The 23,552-nt window shown below is 40.7% G+C and overlaps 1 protein-coding gene across 8 annotated transcripts in view; it reads right to left on the bottom strand.

The window, feature by feature from the left end:
- The window catches only part of COL14A1 (collagen type XIV alpha 1 chain), a 232,282-nt gene that overhangs the window by 56,761 nt on the left and 151,969 nt on the right, over positions 1-23,552 (bottom strand). For all 8 annotated transcript variants that reach the window (XM_070477487.1, XM_070477492.1, XM_070477489.1 and 5 more), the window contains 5 exons: positions 21,781-21,939; positions 13,090-13,167; positions 10,100-10,186; positions 2,654-2,707; positions 580-675 (listed from right to left, as the gene is read on the bottom strand). In XM_070477487.1, coding sequence (XP_070333588.1) covers positions 580-675; positions 2,654-2,707; positions 10,100-10,186; positions 13,090-13,167; positions 21,781-21,939 — 474 coding nt within the window. The remainder of the gene's footprint in view (positions 1-579; positions 676-2,653; positions 2,708-10,099; positions 10,187-13,089; positions 13,168-21,780; positions 21,940-23,552) is intronic.

Raw genomic sequence — 23,552 nt, 5'->3', positions numbered from 1 at the left:
AGACTGGTTATATTCCTTAAATCTAGATTCCTCTACTAAGTTAAATGAAAATCAGTGAATGGGATTGAATTTGCTTTCAGTGGTACAAACAGCTCATGTGGCTGGAGAGAGTATATTGTCTATAATGTTAAACTCAACGCAGCCCACTTTGATGGCCTGTCGAGATGAAGATCTCAATAAATGGCTTTTGTGGTTGTAGTTCCACAGTTACTACAAATACAAAGTGAAAAACTTAAGTTGTATAACATTTGTCACTTTGCAGGTTTCATCACACCCACTGAGGACCTGGGTGAACAAGGAGGAGGAGTCACGCGTGTCAAGCCCGCGTTCTCCCTGCAGACAAGCTCTCTGCGGCCACACGCGCTCCCTGGGCATGCACGGAAACACAGAGGCCCCTCTACCGAGTGAAAAGCCGGCTTATGAAGGACCTCTTGATCACTATGCTCGTTTCCCAGATCTTACTTTCAGGGGCTGGAAGAGGCTGTGGATGATTACTAGGGACTGAAGACAAAAGTTCATTCTCTATGACTCACGGGGACGTGAGAACAAGACCTGTCCGAACACTGACACACAACTCACAGGCATCCCTTGAATGGAAAGACCGCTCGGTCCCTGGGGTCCCGGGGGGCCCTGAGGTCCTGGAGGGCCCGTTTCACCCCGAGGGCCATCTGGTCCCTGGAAGGCAAGAAAGCCACGCCAAAGGTAAGTTAGACCATCTGGAACCCAGAAATACCTGCTACCCCGGTGTTCCTGCTGAGCGCATTTATCTTCTATTTCATTAACTTTCCTGAGACATAAAACACTCATAGGACAAGGAGACACCAAGCCTCACAGGTTTGCCTCCCGGGCCTAGAGTCATCGGCAAGCCAGGAGAGTAAACACACAGTCGTTGCTGCAACTTTATTCATGTTTGCTTCCATAAATAAGAACGCTGTGCCAGCGGCGTGAGTAATTAGACCCCCCACACTGCACCACGAATCCGGAAGATGTAAGCGGTACAAGACCACCCTCTTGGCCTGCGAAGGTTCTCACCATCCAGCCAAACGACATTCCCTCCCTTCGTTACTGTGAACTGTCATCTCTGGACACTGCTCTGCGTTTATCAAAGGTATTGTGGCACATACGAGATGGAGCCGAGTATGATACATCGCCTCTGCCTGAGAAAACATGCCACAATTGCAGAAAGCAAAACAGAACAACAAAGGCGATCTCGTGTGGTCTGAGTGTTGAGCTGGGTGGTGCCTGGTCAGTTCTCTCCAGCCTCCTTTCACTGACTCCCCCTCGGCCTCGCCCCATTCTCTTACCTTGCTCCACTTGTTTCCAATTTTCTCTAAAAAAAGCTGCAGTGTTCTCTCCTCCATGAATAAATGCTGTGCGGATTTAATAGGTGACTGTGTTGAAGCAAAAGTCAAGCAAGATGGGTGGGGACGAGCAGAGCAGCACAGTGAAGGTGGGACAGGGGACAAGCAATCAGAGGCCTGAAGCCAAGGAGCTGGGGCTGACTCTCAAGGCAGCTGCACACGACTGCGGGTTTAAGGCTGTGATGTGATCCAGTGTAACTCTAAAGAAACGAATCTGGGGCAGATATGAAGAATCAGTCAGAACCATCAGGCCCCTGGAGGCAGAAATAGAGGTGATCGTTAGGGCCCGAACGCGCTTATTAGGCTGGGCGCCTGCCATCCCGCGGGTGCCTTTGAGCAAAGCAGGGAAACGTGTGCCTGGACCGGGGTCTGCGCGGCGTGCTCCTCTGTATGGTGAGCAGACTGAACACCCCGCTTGGTGGCCTTGGGCAGTGAGAGTGGAAAATACAGCTGTGTGTCTGACAGCACGTGGTGGGAGGAAGGAGAGGAGTGGAAAACCTGAACAGTGACCTGGAGGACGGCAGCCCCACTGTGATTCGGCGCGCCCCCTAAGATGCATCTTTGTTGCAGACAGAGGAAAGAGGATGTAAGAGCAAGCACCGCGTGAGCAACCAAACTGCCCGGAGCACCGACACTCCGTCTCGGACCCAGAAACCTAGTCACTGAGTTATGGTGTTTCTTCTGACGAAAACACACAAGCTTTTAAGAATAAGGGGAAAGGCTTCAACACACCTTCCATAAAAATACAAGACGCTTTACAACGTTACATGGCAGCCTGGATGGGAAGGGAGTCTGGGGGAGAGTGGACACCTGTATATGTATGGCTGAGTCCCTTTGCTGTCCACTGAAACTATCACAGAATTGTTATCGGCTTACTCCAAAATCGGAGGAGGCGATGGCACCCCACTCCAGCACTCTTGCCTGGAAAATCCCATGGAGGGAGGAGCCTGGTGGGCTGCAGTCCATGGGGTTGGGAAGAGTTGGACATGAAAGTTGAGCGACTTCACCTTCACTTTTCACTTTCATGCACTAGAGAAGGAAACGGCGACCCACTCCAGTGTTCTTGCCTGGAGAACCCCAGGGACGGGGGAGCCTGGTGGGCTGCCGTCTATGGGGTCGCACAGTGTCCGACACGACTGAAGCGACTTCGCAGTAGCAGCAGCAGCATACTCCAAAATACGATTTTTAAAAATTTAAAAACTATATAAGGAGCTTTAGATTGCCAAGGGTAACTACTACTTCCTCCAAAACTGTGGCATGCCTGGGGGTGAGAGGGAGAGAGACAGCCTTACCTTTAGGCCCGGGTCACCCCGCTGGCCCTTCGGTCCTCGGAGTCCTGGGCCCCCCTGGCAGAAAGACGTTAAGTGTTAGCACAAAAACAAATCTGAAAGCAATATAGCGTATTTGTTTCCCTTAACAATATGGATTATGTAATTCTTATTTTGTACAAAGGCCAACACATTGTGTGATGATATGTTCACTGTGTTCCTCAACTGAGGTCTGTCCCCCACAGTCACCTCTTCCTGTTAAGGGTTTCAGAGTTTGAGCAAACTTTCTATGCTAAGTCCCTTTAAATTAAAAAAAAAGGCTACAGGATCTTTTGATTGCGTGTGTAAGATTTTTGCTATTAATAATGCAAATAATAAAAAATATACTGTTAATCTAAAATTATATGCATATCTTAAACCACAACTTTGAGATTAAATTATTTAATTAGATTGTATTATGTTAAATTGTAAAAAGCACATAAAATAGTAATAATTTAATTCTCTTTATTTACATCATAAAAAGCTATTTAGTGCTTCTGAAACTTCAGGTATTTGCATTGTCCCCTTAAAATTTCTGTCACATTAATGCACTGCCTGTATTATCATTTAGTAGTATTTTGTTTGTACATATATGTACATAATACATAATACAATAAATATGTATGTATGTGTATATACGTTCTTTGCAAACATATTCTTTGTATATGTATGCATAACATATATGAAAATATACTCTGAATATTTTTTACTTGACTCTTACTTCACTTAAATCTACTTCAAAAGCAAATATAATGTACTATAGCAGATGGAAAAACATATAACTTACTAAGAATGTGAGGCAAACTTGAAAATACACTACAAGTAATGTTACTAAACTTAGCTAGGTTTTGTTCCTAGTGCCAACTGTGAGCAAAGGGCTTGCTCTTTACTAAAATGGGGTGAGTAAGGGTTAGAAGGGTCACATGGGCACTGGTCTAAGAATATTACTTTCACTTGAGTAGAAGGATGAAAAGAACATTGAAAATGGAGTGGCTTCTCACTGGATGCGTCCATTTGACCTCTGGCTGTGTCCGTGACTACTGATGATCCTTCTGTTAGCATCAGCACTTGCCTCCCTTGGGAAAAGACTGGATCGGGTAACAGTCAAGACCTCCTCCAGTTCGTCTTAAGCACTGACATTCACTCCCAGCATCAGTCAGCTGCTTAGCGTCTAGATTTTTAGCAGGTAGTAATCAAATCATTATTTAACTTCTCTGCAGAGTACATCATGAGAAACGCTGGGTTGGATGAAGCACAAGCTGGAATCAAGGTTGCCAGGAGAAATATCAATAACCTCAGATATGCAGATGACACCACCCTTATGGCAGAAAGTGAAGAAGAACTAAATAGGCTCTTGATGAAAGTGAAAGAGGAGAGGGAAAAAGTTGGCTTAAAGCTCAACATTCAGAAAACTAAGATCATGGTGTCTGGTTCCATCACTTCGTGGGAAATAGATGGGGAAACAGTGGAAACAGTGTCAGACTTTATTTTTGGGGGCTCCAAAATCACTGCAGATGGTGATTGCAGCCCTGAAATTAAAAGACGCTTACTCCTTGGAAAGAAAGTTATGACCAACCTAGACAGCATATTGAAAGGCAGAGACATTAATTGCCAACAAAGGTCCATCTAGTCAAGGCTAGGGTTTTTCCAGTAGTCATGTATGGATGTGACAGTTAAGACTATAAAGAAAGCTGAGCACCGAAGAATTGATGCTTTTGATCTGTGGTGTTGGAGAAGATTCTTGAGAGTTCCTGGAACTGCAAAGAGATCCAACCAGTCCATCTCCTAAAGGAGATCAGTCCTGGGTGTTCATTGGAAGGACTGATGCTAAAGCTGAAACTCTAGTACTTTGGCCACCTGATGTGAAAAACTGACTCATTTGAAAAGACCCTGATGCTGGGAAAGATTGAAGGCGGGAGAAGAAGGGGATGACAGAGGATGAGATGGTTGGATGCATCACCAACTCAATGGAGATGAGTTTGAGTAAACTCCGGGAGTTGGTGATGGACAGGGGTGCTGGGGTGCTGCAGTTCATGTGGTCACCAAGAGTCAGACATGACTGAGCGAATGAACTGAACTGAATCAAATCCTACTCTATGTAAGTGCACACGTCTCTATAGAAAATATTACCTATAGTGTCTGTGGTATTATTTGACATATATATTACATATATGATACAACACTTTTCATATATTTCTGAGTTAACTTAATGTGTTTTTCCATACATGGCATATAGATCTAACTTACTGTAAATGAGTTGAATAGCTGTCTGAACAATGAGATAATTTGTTTAACCATTCTTTTGTTATTGGAAATGTAGGGCATTTTCCCCACAATTTGTTACTGTCTAAACAATACTACAATCACCATCATTATACATACACTAAGTACAAATTTTAATATTCAATTTTAATATTTAAGATATCAACAAGGAGAATTTTAAATGAAATGTAATAGATAGGCAGATATATTGTCAAACTGTGCTCCAAAAACACTGCACCAGTTTATTCATCTGTTAGAAGTTGATGAAGAGGGTCTCTGTTTCTCTAAACTTTGGTCAGCACTTGATATTTTCAAACTTTACATTTTTATGAAGCTGGTAAAAATAATGTCTTGCTCCTATTTTAACTTTTATTTCCCTTAAGATTCCTATGATTGAGCATCTTTTCATAACATTTGTCCATTTGCATTTTGTCTCAATACAACTACCAATTATATTCTTCACCCAGTTTTCTATTGGGTTACATGTCTTTTTCTCTTTAATATGCAGAAATTCTTCATATATTTGGATACTACATCCTTAACTGTTACAGATGATGCAAATGTTTTTCCCAACTGTGGCCGACACTGTTGGTTGATTATCAAAGCGTCTTTTCTGACTTCCTTCTCCATTTTACTTTCCCTGCTATAAAGACAGAGATTTGTTTGCCCAGCCTCCAAGGAATGGGCATATTAACTGGTTTGAGTCAATATGATCAAGAAGCCATAAGTCTAAAGAAGGGAAATCTGGAAGCTGGAACAAGCTTGGGTCTTGATAAAAGTTGTTGAGCGGCCATATTTGCTTGGGACCATCTACCTCTAGGTCTTTTGCTGAGCAAATTATGAATGTTCAAGCATCCTAATGATCTACATCATTGCATTAGTCAAATTTTCTATTCCTTGCAACAAACTAGTACATTCCAATTAACATACTCATTCTGGCACACCTCTTTAATTGTGTTTGTTCATCTTAAATGATTGATTGTCTTTTAGTTGAAGGTTTTGTCCAAATGTGGCAATGTGGCTCACAGATATTCATACCCGAGGTTCCAGGTCTACAAAATCCAGGGACCTTTTTATACTTCTAACTTATTTTCCACCTTATACCTAACCTTCATCATGGAGTGGGTGACAGGAATTCAACAAATGTTTGTGGATGTGAACTTTCATCCTTTTAATAAGAAAGGGTTAGTCTAGGCAAAAGGAATATGGTTCTTTCACCCATGGCGTCCTATGGCTTTTCTGGTGTTTTATTGGCACCTATCATTGGGTAAATTACTGAATAAGAAAACAGTTGCAACTGTGTTAAATCACCAGGCAGGGTTTATTGCATACACTGGGGATTTGTTTCTTTTATTGCTTAGTTGCTAAGTCATGTCCAGCTCTTTGCGACCCCATGGAAGAAGCCTGCCAGGTTCTTCTGTCCATGGGATTTCCCAGGCAAGAATACTGGAGTGGGTTGCCCTTTCCTTCTCCAGGGGATCTTCCTGACCCAGGGATTAAACCCATGTCTCTTTCATTCAGGCAGATTCTTTATCACTAAGCTACCTTGGAAGCCATACTGTTTGGGACACTGTTTCTTAAATAGTTTATTATACTTGAAAATGCCAATAGCGTTTCCATGTTACCTCTTCTTCTATCTCCGCAAGTCAGAGCTCAGCCCTGCTTTTCTGCTTCTCCGCTGCTTCTTTCCTCATTACAGAGTTTGACTCTTAGGTCATACGTAAATATTTTAAAACTTGTTGCAGCAGCATTGCAGATGAAAAAAACTTGAAAAGCCTCCAGCTAAAAAAGCTTATTAATGCTGTTTAAAATACAATAAAGGCTATTCTAATTAGGAACTGAATCCTTAAGTACCATAAGGAAAAAGAAACAAAACACCAGAGCAGCAGGCATCACTGAGGCTGCCCTGAGGGGGGAGAGGGGAGGGGCTGAGGCTGGCTGGAAAGCGGGCATCAGACAGCCCACACACGGCAGTGCAGAGGGGACCGGGCTCCATGATGAGCAGGGGTGGGCAGAATATGAAGTGTGTTTAAAGCTGAGGAACTACAAAGATGGCAATTTGAGTGAGCTAGAACAACAAAAAAAATTCTCACCAGCAGGTGGAAAAGCAAGATTTTTTTCCACTTTAGCTATGGGAGGAGTAAATGTCTCCACTAAGAAGTACTACCCAGAAACTGATTCTCATACAATTGAGGGACCAGAATTTACTGGCTTTCAGCTGGTTTGTACAACCAGGATATTAACAGAAGCAGAAACATACACTCTCAAAAAATGCAGCTCAAACATGGGCTCAAAATATTCCCAGAAAGTTTCAAGTGATGCAAACACAAATATACACCCCCCCAAAATCACAAAAGACATGTGGAAACAATATAGCATGAATAAAAATATCAACAAAACAAATGGCAGAGTCAAGACCACATATACTACAGATATTCAAATTATCAGATAAAGAATGTAAATCATATTGAAAATATTTAAAGAAAAGTTTTGAAAATATTACAAAAGAAGAAGAGGCTATACAAATGACCAGAAGGTTTGAAATGGAACCAAATATAACTTCTAGATAAACTAAATATGATAATCACAATCAGAAACACAGTGCATAGGTTAAGCAGCATATTAAACAGAGCTAAACACACAATCATGATGGTGTGATCACTCACCTAGAGCCAGACATCCTGAAATGTGAAGTCAAGTGGGCCTTAGAAAGCACCACTACAAACAAAGCTAGTGTAGGTGATGGAATTCCAGTTGAGCTATTTCAAATCCTGAAAGATGATGCTGTGAAAATGCACTCAATATGCCAGCAAATTTGGAAAACTCAGCAGTGGCCACAGGACTGGAAAAGGTCAGTTTTCATTCCAATTCCAAAGAAAGGCAATGCCAAATAATGCTCAAAGTACCACACAATTGCACTCATCTCACACACTAGTAAAGTAATGCTCAAAATTCTCCAAGCCAGGCTTCAACAATACATGTACTGTGACCTTCCAGATGTTCAAGCTGGATTCAGAAAAGGCAGAGGAACCAGAGATCAAATTGCCAACATCCACTGGATCAAGAAAAAAGCAAGAGAGTTCCAGAGAAACATCTATTTCTGCTTTATTGACTATGCCAAAGCCTTTGACTGTGTGGATCACAATAAACTGTGGAAAATTCTGAAAGAGATGGGAATACCAGACCACCTGACCTGCCTCTTGAGAAACCTATATACAGGTCAAGAAGCAACAGTTAGAACTGGACATGGAACAACAGACTGGTTCCAAATAGGAAAAGGAGTACGCCAAGGCTATATATTGTCACCCTGCTTATTTAACTTAAATGCAGATTGCATCATGAGAAACGCTGGGCTGGATGAAGCACAAGCTGGAATCAAGGTTGCCAGGAGAAATATCAATAACCTCAGATATGCAGATGACACCACCCTTATGGCAGAAAGTGAAGAAGAACTAAAAAGCCTCTTGATGAAGGTGAAAGAGGAGAGTGAAAAAGTTGGCTTAAAGCTCAACATTCAGAAAACTAAGATCATGGTGTCTGGTTCCATCACTTCATGGGAAATAGATGGGGAAACAGTGGAAACAGTGTCAGACTTTATTTTTGGGGGCTCCAAAATCACTGCAGATGGTGATTGCAGTCATGAAATTGAAAGACGCCTACTCCTTGGAAGGAAAGTTATGACCAACCTAGACAGCATATTAAAAAGCAGAGACATTACTTTGTCAACAAAGGTCCATCTAGTCAAGGCTAGGGTTTTTCCAGTGGTCATGTATGGATGTGAGAGTTGGACTATAAAGAAAGCTGAGCAGTGAAGAATTGATGCTTTTGAACTGTGGTGTTGGAGAAGACTCTTGAGAGTCCCTTGGACTGCAGGGAGATCCAACCAGTCCATCCTAAAGGAAATAAGTCCTAGGTGTTAACTGGAAGGACTGATGTTGAAGCTGAAACTCCAATATTTTGGCCACCTCATGCGAAGAGTTGACTAATTAGAAAAGACCCTGATGCTGGGAGGGACTGGAGGCAGGAGGAGAAGGGGACAACAGAGGGTGAGATGGTTGGATGGCATCACCAACTCGATGGACATGAGTTTGGGTACACTCTGGGAGTTGATGATAGACAGGGAGGCCTGGCATGCTGCTATTCATGGGGTCGCAAAGAGTCGGACACAACTGAGCGACTGAACTGAACTGAAACACACAGTACATCAGAAAGTAATTTTGAAGATATTACACAGAATAAAGCCTGGCAGCCCAAATAGAAAATAAATTAGAGGTTAAAAAGGTTAAAAAGAGAGTAAAATTAGAAAGTATAATACACATCTAGTTGGCATTTCAGAAGAATAGAGATGATTAGAGAGAGGGAATATTTAAAAAGAAAATGACTATGAAATCTCCAAAATGTATGAGAAACATTGGTATTCAAATTCATAAAGCCCTCAATATTCCAAGACTACAAAATAGTAGCATCAGAATATACTGTAGTGAAACTTCTGATCATTAATGACAAAAGAATCTTAAAAGAAACTAAGGGAGAAAATTTTTCTCACAGAAAAATGACAGTTGATTCAACCGACAGCTGATTTCTCTATAGCAACAATGGAAGTGATAAGACATTGTAATAGCATCTACAAAGTGCTCAGAGGAAATAACTGTTAATCTAGAATTGCACTCCCAGTTTATTAGTTTGGAAAGCTGTCTGACTGTTTTTATGGAGGTCACTATTAACATTTATGCAAGGTAGGAGATTTATTATTCTTAGATTAAAATCTGAGCTGTTCCAGTGTAGTAGAGTCGCTTTATCACAAAAGGCAGTGTGAAACCTTCAGTGCCTCCATCGTATCATATCGCTGTGCTGTGCCCAGCAGCATGGCTTGCCACAGTGAATCCACTACCACGTGCTCAAAGGAGGGCATTCGGTTTTCACTCAAGAGCAACGTCCAGGGTGAGTGCATACACCTTCTCTCTCCCTGGCCAGAACTTAGTCACAAGGTCATCTTTACTTGCATAATTGCTAAGAAATCAAGTCTCAAGCTGAATGGCCATGAACTTGGCCATGTTGTCAGGGGAGTATCCACTATTAAAAAAGAAGCAGTAGGATGATTCAGGGGTAATTAGTAACCTTTGTAACAACTATCCTATAACATTTAAGGTCAAATGAGGCAAGACTGACCGGTGGGCCTGCTGGCCCCAGAGCCGCTTTGTTGGTTTCTGAACAGGAGCAGCTGTGCGGGAGCTCTGGGCAGGCCTCCTCATCCCTCTGCGGAGAAAAAGAAATAGCATGACTATTAACAAACTGGTCTATGAAAACGACTTTATGACTCAAAGGAAACATTTGGAGACACTTCAAAAAAAATTCTTCAGTGAGCATTAGTCTAGAAAGGCAGAGAATATTCCCTTCTGACCACAAAATCTTTTCTTTAAAGAAACAATGAATGGGTGTCTAGTAAGGCATTAATCATCATCGTTATCAAAGGATGTTGACAAAACCAGCTTGGGAATCCAGGTGAAGCAAGAAAGGCAGAAGTGGAGGCAAAAAAAAAAAAAAACCACCCCAAAATTCTGGTTACTATTTAAGTGGTACTCTATGAACTAAAGGTCCTGAAAATTTCCTTAGTGTTACAACACTTTTTTCACTTTCAAAGGATAAAAGAAAACTTGTAGGAAACTGCATCCACACTAAAACCAAGAACCAAAAGAAAATAAAATGGTGGTTAAACACATCATACACATACACCTGCAACAATTTTAACTCCTGGTCACATTCTGTGACTAAAAGTAAGAATACCTTCACAGCACCTATCTAAAGTTTTGGGATAAGAGGTCACTTCCTCTTGGAGAATTCTGGTGCCAGGTGACACCACAAGATAGAGTATTTAAGTCAGACTGAATACGCCTGAATGAGTTACCGGGGTGTAAAGGAAGACAGAGCACCTGCTAAGAGCTACTGAATGATCCATGAATATCCCATTCGGGGGAACAGCCAAGAAAAGGCCGCCCCAGGATGAAAAACTAGAAAGGGTTCATCAGTCCCCTTGGATAGAGAAAGTGAGCTTTGTTTTCTAAGATCTTGGGGAAAGGTTAGAGCTGAATAGAGGACAGATGATAATTGAACTGTCAACTTGAAAATAATTTCAGGCTCTGAAATAGTCACAACAGAAATTCAAAAGAGTCTGAGCAAAGAGCCTTTATATGCTTTTCTCCAAATGTTGGACAACAGTCAAAAGTTTCAGCTCATTGCAGGAAAGGAAAACCCTGCTAACGTATCTACCTGGCTTGATATGTTGGGCAGCTTGAAGGAAATACAGACTTAAGAATCCTGGAAGATCCCCCCAAGCAGGCTGACAGCAGGCCTCCTGTGACCAGAGACTGCGTAATGGTTTTGCCACTGCTGTTGACTGTGTCTCCATCTGAGTCTTTCTACCATGGGACTTGCACACCTTCAGTGACAGAAAGGGAAAGAACAGCTCGGAGACAGCAGGGATCTTCCTAGGAGACACGGTGATCACACTCTGCTTGATGCAGGATAGGGTTCTGGGTGCTTCCTTACAGTCTCCATCCCACCTGCCCTTATGCACAGCATCACAGTGTCTCTGCTTTCATTCCTCACCATAGTTTAATGGAAACTTATTTTGATAAAAAAAAAAGTCACTTCCTCCTCAGACAAAGTCACCACGCATAGATGGCCTGCAGCAGATGACGTGAGCTGGTGTAAGGTCTTAAAAAAGGAGATTTTTTAGACTTGATGATGTCTTCTCCATGCTTGACCATGCTCCAGGTTGAATTCTTAAGACATGACTCCCATCCAAACATAACAGGGTCAACATTTCAGCTCACTGATTCTATAGATCCTTAGATATGAACAATCCATTTTTAAATATACAGTCATCAACCCTGGTGAGTTATATTTGGTATTTATAATGAAAAAAGGTTTATTTTTCTAGCAGCTTTGCTTAAGTAAAATAGATTATGACTATGGTCCCAGATTGTGTGGAAAGAAGGCCTAGGGCATTACAGGAAATTCACAGGAGCACTCTGAGCTTTAAAAAAAAAATCAAGAGAAACGGCAAAATTCAGTACCCATTGGACTCTGTATACACAGCTAGCTCAAGGTATGGTACTGCTAAGTCGCTTCAGTCGTGTCCAACTCTGTGCGACTCCACAGACTGCAGCCTACCAGGCTCCTCCGTCCATGGGATTTTCCAGGCAAGAGTACTGGAGTGGGTTGCCATTGCCTTCTCCAACCTCAAGGTATAATAGGTCACAATTTCAACACTAGAAGAGACTTCCCTAAAGTCCAGGGGTTAAGATTCCACATTTCCACAGCAGGGGGCCATGGCCCTAGTCGGGAAACTAAGACCCCAAAGACCAAAAAAAAAAAAAAATTTGTAAATCTGTTTTATCAGCACTTGCTATGAAGGAAAGCAATACCATGGGGAAAATCAGCGTGGAATGGAAGGGAAGGTGGGCCTTCTCTGCTGGTCCAGAGGCTGAGACTCCGAGCCCCAGTGCAGGGCCCAGTCGGACCCCTCACCAGGGAGCTGGGCCCCCCGTGCGGCAGCTAAGACCTGGCACAGACACATAATAAATATTCTTTTTAAAAAAGGAAGAAGTGAGGGTGGTAATGTCCAATCAGATTCCGAGATCTGAGAAACTGTGCATGCTCAATAGGCACACACATCCCATTAGTAAGTAGTTGTGGTTATTCAAAAATAAGTATATCATTTAAAAATTGTGATTTATATATTAATATACTGTTGTTTCATACAGCAGAATTTTTAAGATACAAACACTTATGAAGACATTTGGACCTAATGGCCTCATATATGGAATTATTAGATATTTCTTTTGCCTCTGCGGTGCCATAAAAAAAAAATTACTGCGACACCAAAGAATTCGTGGACCATGGAATTTGGGAACATCTGGACTCCATGTAAGTGGCGCCCCGTGTAGCCGGGCAGTTCCAACCCTGCATGTCAGTATATCCTGCTGATTCCAGATATACCTCCTTCGTAAGTGCTTTTTAATTTTCATCATCAGCATCATAACGAATTACCTGTGACATGAGTTTTGTGAGATGGCATTTCATTTTCAGCACTGCAATTAAATGTAACTTTAGAAAATTTCAGCAAAGAACAGAAATAGTGAAAGAAGAATTCTTACCAGGGCAGGAAGCTCACAGCATTTGTCTTTATTGGCCCATGATGTGGAACAAACAATATCAAACATCTGTAACTGGAACTGCAATTTAAAAAGAAAATTGTTGGTCAATAAAAGATATATACAATGTTTAATAAAACATGTATTGTGTTTATAATTTATAATGACTTCACAGCATATATTACGTAGTGTTGTTAGACGCTCAGTCGAGTCTGAGTCTTTGTGACCCCATGGACTGTAGCCCACCAGGCCCCTCTGTGTCCTTGGGATTCTCCAGGCAAGAATACTGGAGTGGGTTGCCGTTCCCTTCTCCAGGGCATCTTCCCGACCCAGGGTTTGATCCTGGCTCTCCTGCGCTGCAAGCAGATCCTTTACCATAGTAGAACGCCAACACGTTTATAACATAATATCACAATGAATAAGTGTTAAAAGTCATTCCTCAAATACACAGTGATTTAAGACTTCTGTCACTGGTTACTCCATCCATCATCCAAACTGCCTTACTCTTCCCAGTTCTTCCTCCCATCACCACGTAAAAACGCTTAGAGCCTCTGTTGAAATCCTCTCTTACGGGCCACCACAGTTAGGCCAAGTGCCGCCGTGACCCACCAGGCTCCAGACATCTTTTACAGCACATCTCCCACCATCCAGTCCACTTATTTATATTTCCCCCCAAAGTGGGTGCTCCTCGAAGACAGGGCACCTCTTACTCATCTTCGTGCCCCCATAATACTGAGTGACAAGCAGGGACTTCCCTGGGGGCCCAGGGTTAAGACGTGGAGCTTCCACTGCAGGGGCCACAGGTCTGATCCCTGGTTGGGGAACTAAGATCCCATATGCCTTGCAGCATGGCAAAAAAAAAAAGTGGCATGTAGTAGGTATTCATGAAGGCTGGTTGAATTATTTCTGACTTCCATCATTCATGCATACATTTGACCACTTCTTCTTTAGTGCATAATGCAAGCCAGATACCATATAGAGCTTTAGGATATAAAAATGAGCGAAACCAGCTTTTTGCCCACAAAGAATTTACAGGGAGTAAGACACTGACACATAAATACTATTTACAACGTGGTGAGTGTCATGACAGACTCACATATGGCACTGTGAGATCCGTGCTGTGCATTTTCATTCAAGCCATCGATCATGCCATAAATATTTAGACAGCCTTGTTCTACTCATGTTTGTTGGCAACAACTTAAAGTATATTTTGAAATAGTTAGAAACATCATTATAATGTCATTAAAGGCTCACACTAGCTTCATGACCTAAACATTTCTAATACTATATTTCTTCCTACATTGTTTTCAAATATTGCATGTCATCAGGAGTTTGGAGATCCCCTGGAGGAGGAAAATGGCAACCCATTCCAGTGTTCTTGCCTGAGAAATCCTATGGACAGAGGAACTTGGCAGGCTACAGTCCACAGGGTCGCAAAGAGCCGGACATGACTGAGGGACTGAACATGCAGCATCAGTCAGGAGTCTGGGATTAACAGACATGCACAGTATAAAAGGGTAGGCAACAAGGACCTACTGTGCAACACAGGGAGCTGTGTTCAGATCTGGTAATATCCCACAGCGGAAACAAGCTGGAAAAGAATAGGAGACACAGGAACCGCAGGCTCGACCCCTGGCGGGGGACGATCCCTGGAGGAGGGCATGGCATCCCACGCGTCTTCTTGCCTGGAGAGTCCCATGGACAGAGGAGCCTGGTGGACTACAGTCCCTGGGGTCGCAGAGGCGGACAGGACTGAAGCGACTTAGCAGACAGCACACATCAATCTGTCTACAACTGAATCACTTTGCTGTACGCCTGAAACTAACGTGACATTGTAAATCAACTGTACACCATCTAACAATGTCCTCAGTTACAGAGCTGGCCGAGGGCGAAATCCTCTTCATTCCTTCTGTAGGTCTGTGAGCCTGTTTCTGTTGTGTAAGTTCATTTGTAAGATGTCTCTTTCCATTCCACTTATAAGAGACGTCATATAATGTTTCTGCTTCTCTAACTTAGTATGACAGTCCCTAGGTTTACATAATCTGCAGCATGCCTTCAGCAACTGGTATTTTCAGCAAACACTGGAAACTTCTTGGTGCCTCATTTTCTCTCATCCCTGTCAAGGGTCCCCTGGGGGCAGATAAGAATACTCAAGCAGTTGGTATGACTGAAAACAGGCTGCTCACAGTGCCTTCAGCATCACGAAAGAGTCTGTCCCATCTGACAGCAAAGAAAATGAAGTCAGTGTTTCTCTCGTCACACCCAGGAAGAACTGCGCCTTGCTGCAAACATCTTTTCCCAAGTGGGTTTTGCAAGATTAATAACACAAATGTTGAAAGCAGATCCATAAATCAAGACATCACGCTTTCTTTTTTCAATATAAAACCACTGCATTATTGGAAGCAATAAGTGCATGGCTAAGTACACTCTTTTTTTTCCATATTAAAAAAAATTGTTTTCAAAGGGCATGATATTTCAGTCTGTTCAGGGTAACCACACAACTAAATTATGATCATTGAAAAACTAAGTTTGTAATGGATGGACCTAGGGATGGTCATACTAAGTGAAGTAAGTCAGAGAAGCAGAAACACCGTATGACGTCTTTTAGATTCGGAATCTAAAAAGACATGATCCAAACGAACTTACAAAACACAAGTGGACTCACAGACTCAGAGAAGAAACCTATGGCTGCCTGGGGAAAGGATGGGGGGAAGGGACAGTGAGGGAGTGCGGGATGGGCGGTCCACACTGCTGTGTTTAAAATGTAACCACCAGGGGCCCACGGTAAGCACAGGGAACCCTGCTCAGTGCTGTGCGGCGGCCGGGATGGGCGGGGGCTTTGGGGGAGAAGGGACGCGTGTCTATGTTTGGCTGAGGCCCCTTGCTGCCCACATGAAACCGTCACAACATTGTTAATTGGCTACATTCCTATACAAATCAAAAAGTTCAAAAAAAATGAGGTTTTTAAAATTAAAGCGTTTTTAAAGAACGTGGCTGCTGATTTTCCTAAGCAACAGTAGCAGCAATGGTGTTTCAAGGAGCACGGGGATTAGGAGGCAATGGAATGAGACCTCCCGGGTGTGCCCACTCCCAAACCAAGCCACTTTAAACAAACCGCCCAGCGTGGCAGAGGCTCGGCTTCCCTTATCTGTGAAAATAGCAGAGTAACAGCAGCTATTCATTAGAGCAATAATAGCAGCCGTAACAACAAAATGAACCCGTAAAGGGAACTATTTAGAACAGCTCCTGAAATACAGTTATACAAAATAAACACTATTTTAAAGCAACTTTTATAGTTGACCTGTAAGCTGCAGGAGTATATAACACAGAGGCCAAAATGGTTAAATCAAAAGGATGAAAGCGATGCGATGTTCAGAGCAGAAATATAACACTAGTTTGTGTCCACAATCATCGTATCTGTTTAAGGTTTTGGTTGAGAAAAATCTTAGCAAATAACAACAGTACCAGCAAACATTTGTTGAGAACCTGGCTGTGGGCCAGGCACTATCCCAAGGACTTCACCTGTATCATTTAATCTTTCAGTCACCACTAGGAGGTCTGATAATAGTAATGTCTACCCCATTCTGTAAATTAGGACTTGGAATGAAAAAGCCTGAGTAATTTAAGCCTATGTTGAAAGCTGAATTCCTGTTGAGAGCTGAACAGCACACCTCATTTTCTTGTGGTTTATTTTGTGAACAGATGATTAGTGTTCAAATGTTTAAAATGTTTAAATGCAGATACCCCAGCCTGACTTTACAATGCCATTTGACTTTATAATGACTTTTGTTAAATGAGTCCCATTATGACAGCATTAGATTCAGTTAATTCTGTAAGTCATTCATCCATTAAGAAATTTTCCATTTCTGAATAGAGCCCTCAGTGTGAAAACATTTTAGTGAATGAAAAGATTTATTTAAAGCCAAGGCCTTTCACTAGTCCTGGGATATACCAGGCTTTCTTGAAGTTTTTCAAATAAACATTCACCACCCGATTACCTATAACAGGACAATGTCTCCATACAAACCTTTGGCTAAACTTCTTTTGCCCTCTTGAGTTATTGGGATTCTTATGAGTTCATTTTACTTATTCAAGAGGTTGAATACCTACTAAGCGCTGAATGAGGCCAATACCATCATCTGAAGAACGCTTGTGGGCTGGCTTTTCTTTTTCAAGTTAGATGAAGTCAGAAGCCTTTTTTGTGTGAGTACAACAAATTTATTCATAATTGTTTTGCATTCGTAATAGTTTAGATTCCTCAGCCTTTATTTGGAGACTTCTTTTCCAAATCACATTTCTGGGGACTGATTTTTTAAAATCTGGCTTTTATTCCAGAAGTAATTAAACACACACTTAACACAAATTATGCAGGAAACATTACAGAGATAATATATCAAAGATCTTAGATTTGAGTACCTAAATATTCAAGACAGCGTGGATCAAAATAAACCATACTTTAAGCGTCTAAGAGGCAGCCCTTTTTGACTTTTGCAACTTTTTTCCTTTGTAACTAACAGCATTATGAAAAAAAAAAATCTGCAAAAGAAAAAGACCCTCCCACTTTCACTTGTTATAATCTCTTTCAAGGGAATACTTAGACAATTACAAATGCTCATTTTTCATTATTGGACATTTTTGTCTGGGCATAGCACAAAAGGCATGTCATTTGGGGTCAAATGTTAGCATGAAAATAAGATTAAAACATTTTTTGGCAGTTGAGGCACTGTGTTGTGTGAATGGAAATTAAAAGGGACTTCCCACTCAGTACCATATTTCATCTTCTGATTTTTTTCTAGTATATCATTTTTAAGCTTATAATTTGAAGTCAAGCTGTACCTGATCTTATACAAATATTTAGAGAGCTTTACATTCCCTGAGAACACAGGAGAAAGAACCCTGGGGACCCAAGCCATCTTCTGCTTTCAATTTGGTGTGTAACTTTTACTGACTCCACCTTCAAACCAAGATTTATTAAGCACTTACCACTTGTCAGCTACTTAACAGGGTGTTCTTACTCAGTCTCAATCAACTTACTGAATTTAAGGGAAACCATAACGGCACTATTCAATGAGGAGATGAAAGAACATCCGTTGCAATTGTTGGTAGTAATTACAATGTTAAGGTGCAGAGATGCTGGGGGGGGTGCATTTTGATCACATTTATTCCAAAGCTGTAATTCAAATAATGGTAAGTTTTTGAACTTGCCAGTGAACAGACAGGGCATATGGTCACTGTCACAGACCAGAGTCCTTCCTCCGCCTTCAGTTTTCTCATAATCGGTCCGGTCCAATGGAAGAGAGATGGAAAGCAACTCGAACACAATCTCACACCTCACTCTCCTCATGTTTGAAAGGGGGTCTCTCCCTCTTATTCAAGTCTCAGTTTCTGCATCTATAAAATGCGGATGATATATTTTCCTAGGGTTGTTGGAGGATTAAACAAGAACATCCTAGAAACCCTCACACCGCCTAGTCCGTGCATGTGTGTTATCGGCCAGTCGTATCCGACTCTTTGTGACCCCCATGGACCGCAGCTGTCCTGACAGCTTCCTCTGTCCATGGACTCCTCCAGGCAAGAATACTGGAGTGGATTGCCATTCCCTTCTCCAGGGGCCTAGTCCACATTAGGCAATACGTATTAATCACTATCATCATTTTAAGGATTAAAAGATACAATCGAGTGAAAACACAACCATTTCCTTGAGACTGGAAAACACTTGTTTCTATAGGATCATTGACTTGTCTTCTCTTGATTCCTACACTAAAACTTTAACTCAGAAAATAAAATTAATAAAAATTCTATAACATAACTTGTATTTTTTTTATTTACACATCAGAGAACTAAACAAATAATATAATTATCTAGGTGTTAGATTTGAAAGGTGGGGAAAAGATACTAAGAAACATGATCAATGCCAGAAGCTCAAAATTTTTCTTGACTCACCTCTGACTGCAGCATGATAATTTCATTAGGTATCAGAAAAAGTAGAAGAAACCTCTCAGGACAAAGACGACTGGAAAGGAGAGGCCCAGTTGGTACGTCTCCTCCCCTGTGTGCTTCGCCAGTTAGATTCAGCCTGCTTATTAGCTTACTCTCACTAGAGAATTTTTGCTGCCGGTGAAGTCTTGCGTGTAAAAAACACAAGTTTTTATTTCAAATATGAATAATATCAATACAGTAGTTACTATATCCCTAAATCCATTAATCTCTTCTCCACTCAACTTTGGTTTAAAAAGACTATAGCCGAGAAACAGACTCACAGACTTACAGAACAAATTTACAGTTGCCAGAGAGGGGAGATGGCAGGAAGGGATGGTTGGGGAGTTTGGGGTGGACACGTACACGCTGCTGTATTTAAGATGCACGACCAACAAGGGCCTACTGTGAGCTCAGGGAGCTCTGCTCAATGCTAGCGGCAGCCTGGATGGGAGGGGGTTTGAGGGAGAGGGTCACGTGTACAGGCATGACTGGGGCCCTTTGCTGTCCACCTGAAACTATCACAGCATTGTTAATTGTCTACACGCGAATAAAAAATAAAAACTGAAAAATAATAAAAAGACTATATTCTTTAAAAACTGGGAATTTAGAATCATTCCATCATCTGGCATTTTTGAATTCATTGCTGAATTTGCCAGGGAATACTGACCTATAAACTACTAACTTCTCTGAGATGATAATTACTCCTTCTGGAATGACCCAAAACTTGTGCATTGCACATTCCCTTTTGCAGGGTATTAGAGTCCACATGTATTTCAAGATTATGTTAGCAATCTGTGATTTCTAAATTGAGAACTGAAGACTGAAGCTTCTCTCTTGTCTTACACTGAAACAAGAATTGATAATAACCCAAAAAACCAAGTGAGCTTTCAGTCACATTCTTGAGATCTAATCTGATATCATCCATTCCAACATAATCAAATTCCTCAATAAGTGGGTAGACTGAAAATCTAGTAATCCTTTGTAGACTTCTATTCTAGCAAAAGCCACAACTTTTTCCTACTAGCTCTACAAAGAACCCTTTAATGATTGACTTCTATAAATTCCCTTTTGTCTACTACTGGGTGGATGTTAACCACAGAGGGTGCTCTGTTTAACTGCTCTTCTTTCATGAACAAAAGTAAAGATTTATTACTGGTAGACCCTAAACTTATAGTTGTTTTTGCTTTCCAAACTAAATTCCTTAATATTTAATTGGTCATATATTTTGGAGTAAAATTACTACATAGAGTGTTAATTTGAAATACAATTAATTTGTAACTGTAATTTTAACACTGCAATTGCAAAGTATGAGCTATAATTAGGAGACAGCGTGATATCTATCGGTGGACTGTTGTCAATACCACAGGTGGAATATGATATATGCGAACTATTTTAAGAAAAATTCAGATAGACGGCTTTCTATTTAATTTCTAACAAGTGTTTCTTGAGAAAGGACTCTTCATACAACTTTATTAGATACTGTGATGTAAGGTCAAAGGTAGTGATTACAAATGAAGACCGTGACATGGTTTCTATTCAGTAAAGAAACTGCCTTCAATACAGGACACCTGGGTTAGATCCCTGGGTCAGGAAGATGCCCTGGAGAAGGGAATGGTTACCCACTCCTGTAACCTTGCCTGGAGAATCCCATGGACAGAGGAGCCTGGCAGGCTACAGTCCATGGGGTCTGAAGCATATTGCAAATCATTTTCATTTATTTGATATACTAGAAGATTTCATTTGTATTAATACTAAGTGATTTCAGTTTTAAAAGACTTTGAAAATCATCAGGTCTTTCTAAAATTCCATACAGCTGGCTAGTTCTATAGGTCTCTGAAAGCACAATAAGAGTGAATCTTAATTAACTTGATTATTCTGTTACACAGAAGAGAAGTGTAGATGTGAATATTTGGAATTGCTTACAAGAATAAAATTCCCTCTAGGTTAATTGGTTCTAATTATAGAATGACTCAAATTAGAGAATGTTGCTAATTAGCTGTGAATGTGTGGTCTTAAAAGTTTGTGCACACTGCTCCTTTTTGTAGGCATTAACTGAAAAGAATGTGATTTCTTTGCCAATTCGAAGTCTCTTGGTCTTAAACTCCATGATTAAAAAAATATGATAAAAATATATCTTAAAATGATTTGTTATTTAAATATTAATGATAAAATATTATTATCCCTTATTATTAATGATAAAAAGGGTTAACTTGACATAAGCAATAGCAAGAACCTAGTTATAAAATGCCCAAATCTAACCCACATGAGAGCTTTAAGTCAATTTCCCGTGTATAATAATAACATGTTTTATACAGATTTGGATCTGCTCATATAAATGAGGTTCATCCACAGTTTTGATTCTCATTAACCAACCATTTATGCCACGGTATTTTATTTGAATTTTTAAAATATTTTACTATTACAATTTTCATTTAGAAAACAAACTAGTCTAATTTCTGGAGCATTCTCCCATATTCCCTAGCAGAAGCATATTGCAAGAGCTTTGAATGCTGGTGTTTTAATTCATTTAAATAAATTCATTTCATTCACTTGAACTCCATTCATTAGTTATATATTTTCTTATCATTCATCAACTATCATTCACCATCACTCCCTCCATCTATCCCCTTACCAAGCTCTTTCCCTGGAAAATACATTATTATATTTTAGGAGAATTTTTTTCCTCAACACAGATTCATTTATTTATCCACTCACTGGTGCAGAGTTTCCATTTGGTCCTCTTGATCGAACCATTCTCCCCAGGACTTCAACACCGTCCAATGTGATATTAGATGACGCGTTTATTGCCTTCTCACCCACGTGCTTGCAGTCAATAACCACTTTGGCCAAAGTCTTGCTGACAACAATATGTAGCTGATGAAAGTAAAAATGTTTTAAAAGGTAAGAAGCAGGAGAAAATATCAAACAAATTCACATAACTGCATGACTCATCACCAAAAAATATGCAAGGGAAGAAAAGGAATTCTGTCTACTTAAGCACTTTGCTTGAGAAGAAAGGTTCTACTTTAAACCACTTCCATGACTATCCCACATTCAGATACCATCTCTATGGGTTTTTTGTAAATACTAATGAAATCTCACATGCTTTTCATTTCCTCTGTAATATTTTTTGACTACTCTGTGACTATCTAACCAAGGAAAAATCATCTCTAGAGGAAGTTGATAAATACATGACAATAATTCCAAAGAAATGCTAATGGGACTATTTTGAACCATAAACTAATAAATCATGTGCATCTCACGTGTTTCTAAGATACCTTATTTTAAGACACTTGTGGTTGTACAGTCCTAGTAACAAGAAAAAAATATTTTATGCAACTTTTCTCATGCAAAAATGAGAGAATTTTGTTATGCAATTGTTCTTATACAGTGATGGTATTCAAAAGCCCATAACGCAGCAAAGTTGTGTAGATTAGACATATCTGACCGCATTCTACATCAGCAAACAGAAGCCAAGATGAAGACTTTGACAGGACAAGAAGGGTGTGGCTAAGACGCAAGGTTTTTGCAACACCGCTGAGTAAAGGCTCTGCTTTCTGGCACTCTTGGTGTTGCATTCTTTAACAGCCCAGGTAGCAGTGGGATTATTCACTACAAAGGAAACAGTAAATTTTGGAAGGAAGCCTGTCTACTCCAGTGATCACCAAGACGAAATGTTTCATAGATGTGAAATATGAAGGTGCCAGGTTAAAATAAGAACAACTAACGTCATGTTTTACACAATTCTTCCTCAGGGCAACTTATACAATGGCAGTGATGGGCTGTCGCAGTGCAATCTGTCTACATATTTTAACATGATTTGGCTGCTGGTACTTTAACTATATTGGTGGCCAGGTAGACCAGCAATCCTTTCTACATAACACATAATGTAGGGAATTTACAACTATCTACTTAGTAATACATTATCCTCCACTACATGGTTCCTCAAAGTATCAACCTGAACCACTTCTACGATAGGAGACCAAAATTTGCCATCCCAAAATGTTTCTTTAGAATGCAGATTATTTCAAGTTGAAAATAACCAAGGTCCAAAAGACTCAGAAAGAAACTTTGAGCTTCATGCCTAAACTGCCTAAAAGAATTTAGACATAAGGTCCACTCCCAGAACAGGGCTATTACCAGCAATATCTGCAAAGAATATGGCTAGGTGTGTGTGTGGAGGGGAATCTGTGTCCCATTGACTCATTTATTTACTAAACATTTGCTTTTCCATCTCCATGTGAATTTTCTTCCTTCCCTTTGAAGTCCAAACCCAAACCACTACTTGCATAATCCTCTTTTGTCTTTAGCTGAAGATGGTACTTAGGGAAGGTTTTGGCTATTTTGGTGAGTTACTCGGTTTTCCTGGGTTTCATCATGTTTATATGTTATTAAACGTTTGTATTTCATAATTTGATTCCTAGACAAGCCAGAAGAACCTAGAAGATCAGTGGAAAATGTCTTCTTGCTGATACTATCAAATCTCC

This window comes from Odocoileus virginianus, chromosome 15 (assembly GCF_023699985.2).
Source record: "Odocoileus virginianus isolate 20LAN1187 ecotype Illinois chromosome 15, Ovbor_1.2, whole genome shotgun sequence".
In the NCBI taxonomy this organism is placed as follows: Eukaryota; Metazoa; Chordata; class Mammalia; order Artiodactyla; family Cervidae; genus Odocoileus; species Odocoileus virginianus.
This window is presented reverse-complemented; position numbering and strand designations above follow the sequence as displayed.